Source organism: Arachis ipaensis, chromosome B03 (genome assembly GCF_000816755.2).
Source record: "Arachis ipaensis cultivar K30076 chromosome B03, Araip1.1, whole genome shotgun sequence".
Lineage (NCBI taxonomy): Eukaryota > Viridiplantae > Streptophyta > Magnoliopsida > Fabales > Fabaceae > Arachis > Arachis ipaensis.
Window position 1 is genome coordinate 120,709,104 of NC_029787.2, and position 3,359 is coordinate 120,712,462.

At 33.4% G+C, this 3,359-nt stretch overlaps 1 protein-coding gene across 1 annotated transcript; it reads right to left on the reverse strand.

Annotated features, from left to right (window-relative positions):
- LOC107634677 lies at positions 929–1,846 on the reverse strand. The gene has a single exon (XM_016338103.2). It carries the CDS (start codon positions 1,649–1,651, stop codon positions 1,037–1,039), a length of 615 nt encoding a protein of 204 aa, XP_016193589.1. The 5' UTR covers positions 1,652–1,846; the 3' UTR covers positions 929–1,036.

Genomic DNA, 3,359 nt, shown 5'->3' on the forward strand with positions numbered 1-3,359 from the left:
TCATGTGGAGTTGTGGACACACAGCATCGTTACTCTTATACAAGTGGTGGAACTTTGTGGTTCGATTGCGTTACATGGACCACACGTAGTGGATGATTGATCATAAAATTTCGTAACATCTTAGTATAATTTGGATGCTTCTGCGTTACAGTGAATAAAAAACTTTTTTTTCTTGACATTCTAAATCTTGGATTATCTTTTTCTCGTTTTATTTTTTTTCCTTTTTGGATAAAATAGAAACGTCAAAAGTTGGATGGCGATATCAGAAATGTCAAAGTAAGTAAATAATTGTAAACCAAAAATAGCCATTAAAATTAGCCAATAAAATAAAATATATATTAAAAATAAATTGAATTATATATATATTTATAATTTATATAAATATAATTAATTTTAGTGATTAAATTAAAAAAAAGTCTAGGCGGCATGAATTTTGTTGCCAATGAATTTTTTTGGGGATACTATCAGCTTCTATGTCTTTTTAGGCTGCATCAAGAGGTTTAAGAGAAAACCTGAGAGTAAATAATTTGATCTCACAGAAATATAAATATGAATTAAGTGTTCAACAATATAAAGTGTAAATTAAACTTTTAGAAATATTGATCTCAACATGAGAATCAATTAAACCTGCCAAACGAATTATAGATCAGATGACGTATTCTTTTCATATTTACTTATTTGAATCTCATTTCAAACTTTGAAAAAAAAAAAGAAAAGAAAATAAGGGATCACCTAACCAACATTTGATACATCAAATCTCTCAAACTCAAGCTAAAAGGAATTTCGAAAATGGATGTATGCAGTAAGCTTTAAGAGAAAAGAACAAAAAGAGAGAGAAACGTCATTTAACTAATCTGCCCAGTATTGAAATAATGGTGAATATCAAGAAAAAGTGTATTTTAACAGATTGCAGAATATATATAATATGGAAGCTTTAGAATATGCCATTCCACTAACAATAATAATCATCACGGAAACTTTTTGTACATTAATAGTTAGTTAGGTAGATACACGTGAGTTTTTGAATTGAATGATGTTAAGTTTTTGAGAGTGGGAATCCAATTCCATATCGCTGTGTAGGAAATGCAACAAAGAGCGTGCTGCAGAGCACTCCAATTCCCACCGGCAACGCCGTGAGCATCTGCTGCGCCTCATCCGACGGCGAAGGGAAGAAGCAATTCACCACATTCTGATCGAACAGCGCAATGGCGGTGAAAACCAGAACTGACATCACAGCGTGCACAAAATCAATGAACCTGAGCCTATACTTTGCATCAAGTTCGGGTGGGAGTGTGGTTGATCCATCAATAACCCACAGTCCCTTAAATGTGGCAAAACCGTGACATACATTCCCCTTACTGTCCCTGAAGCTATCAGTGAAGCTTAGAAGGAAGCATGAGAAAGCAGAGAGGGATAATAGTGTGTAAGTCATGAATTTGTTGACAGAGTCGCAGTTTCCTTGGTTTGTGAAGATTGGAGAGAGGAGTTGGAAGGATAGGACAGTGCCGGTTGGAAGAAGATTCGCCAAATGTGCCGTGCTTTGAAATGTTTGGCTTATGGCTCTTTGAACCATGCTCCTCTCTGCTTCTGGAACCTCTCTATTGTGATCAAGGAGTGGCAGCTTTTGTTCATCATCATTAATATGATCCATACTAATTGTTCATAAAATAATCATGTGTTAATTTGCTCTATATAGTTGCCCATGGAGCAATTGAAGACTTGCAAGAAACATAAACTGAAAACTTGAAGGATCTGCTTTTAACTTGTTTTGGGGGTTTCTAGTTTTCTTTGATCATCAGGGCCGAAAGTTAGTTAGTTATGAGAGAGATTTGTTATTTGGGGGAGGTATGATTTTTGTTTTATTGCCTTGTAAAGCATGCATGACAGTTATGAACCTAAAAGCTTGCGCAATATTAAAGATACAGAAATAAGAGAGACAATGCGTGGGATTTCAATTATCAATTTACTTGTCATGGATGTGGTAAAGTTTGGTGTCATAGGAAAACGTTTTCCGGGGACGCAATGCCTTCAAGCTTTGATTTTGCATAGGTTAGCAGTTTTACTATGTAAGCACATGATGCTATGTTTGCCCACCGCCTCCGTTTCTATGGATGAATATAGTTATACAATGTTATAGTTTTGTGATTTTGTCTTTTAATTTGCTCCTCTTTTTTTTTTTTTTTGATAGTATCTCCCAATTCAATACAATAGGTCATTAGGTCGAATAGACAGGACCAACTAGCATGGGAGAACATATAATATGGACCTTATTGGTTTTGGTCTTAACAATACATCGCAGAGGAATGTTTGAACTTTGAAAGCCTCATGCCCAAAGGCCCAACAGGAGGAACACGCTGGGCTTATGAATGCATACTGGGGTTTTCTTAAGGACGTGGTAGGAACTACATCAAATGTATTTTGAGGCCCATTAAGCTTATTTATTAAGTGTATATTCGCCTTCAAAACATTGAAAAAAAATTATCCTCCAAAGAAGATAACACATAATGATCCCATATATGTTCTATTTAACAAAATGATCATAATCTTCGGTCAACTCTTAACTTATTCAGTTAATTAACTGTTAGCTGTTTTTTTTCAAAAAAAGAAATGACTAAAATTTAACTCTACTACAATATATTCAACACCATCCCCATCTCCATTTTCACTTGAGACTAAATTATTGGCTTCATAAAAAATTAACAGTTTGGAGTAACTTGATGATTGACCGATATATTTTATCAAATAGACTATATCTTTTGAGAATATTTTGCCTTTCCGATGATCTTGAATTATTTTATCAAAATCATTAATTTTTTCAACGGTTAAAATAACTATTTACTCTTAAAAAATGTATTAAACACAATAGCAAAATATAGTTCTGCAAAAGAATCGTGATGTTCTAATTTTTTTTCAAGCTTTTACATCCAATTTGCTGTGCATGAGTTTCATTTGGTGCTTGGTTGGGTAATAGAAGAATCATTCATGTATTAAAATAAATTATAGCATCATCCTTACGCCTGCATCTGTTTATATGAATAAAACACTAAAATAAGAATACAGAAACACAAAATCATATTTGATATCTAAGATATAAATAAAAATATTATATCTAATGTCCATTCTCATAGAAAAAAGATACAGATAGTAGTTTATACGGCACTACTTGTCAAAATCTTAAGGTATCAAGTTAATGAGTCTCTCATCTTATAAACTCCTCACTCTTCCTTACTTTCTTTGATGTGGGACTAATTTCGACACTCCTCACACTTGCAACACTAACATGAAGATGGTCACGCATCTAGTTTTATCATGGGGATCAAGGTCTGCTGCCTTGTAATTGTAATAATATAATAAATTTA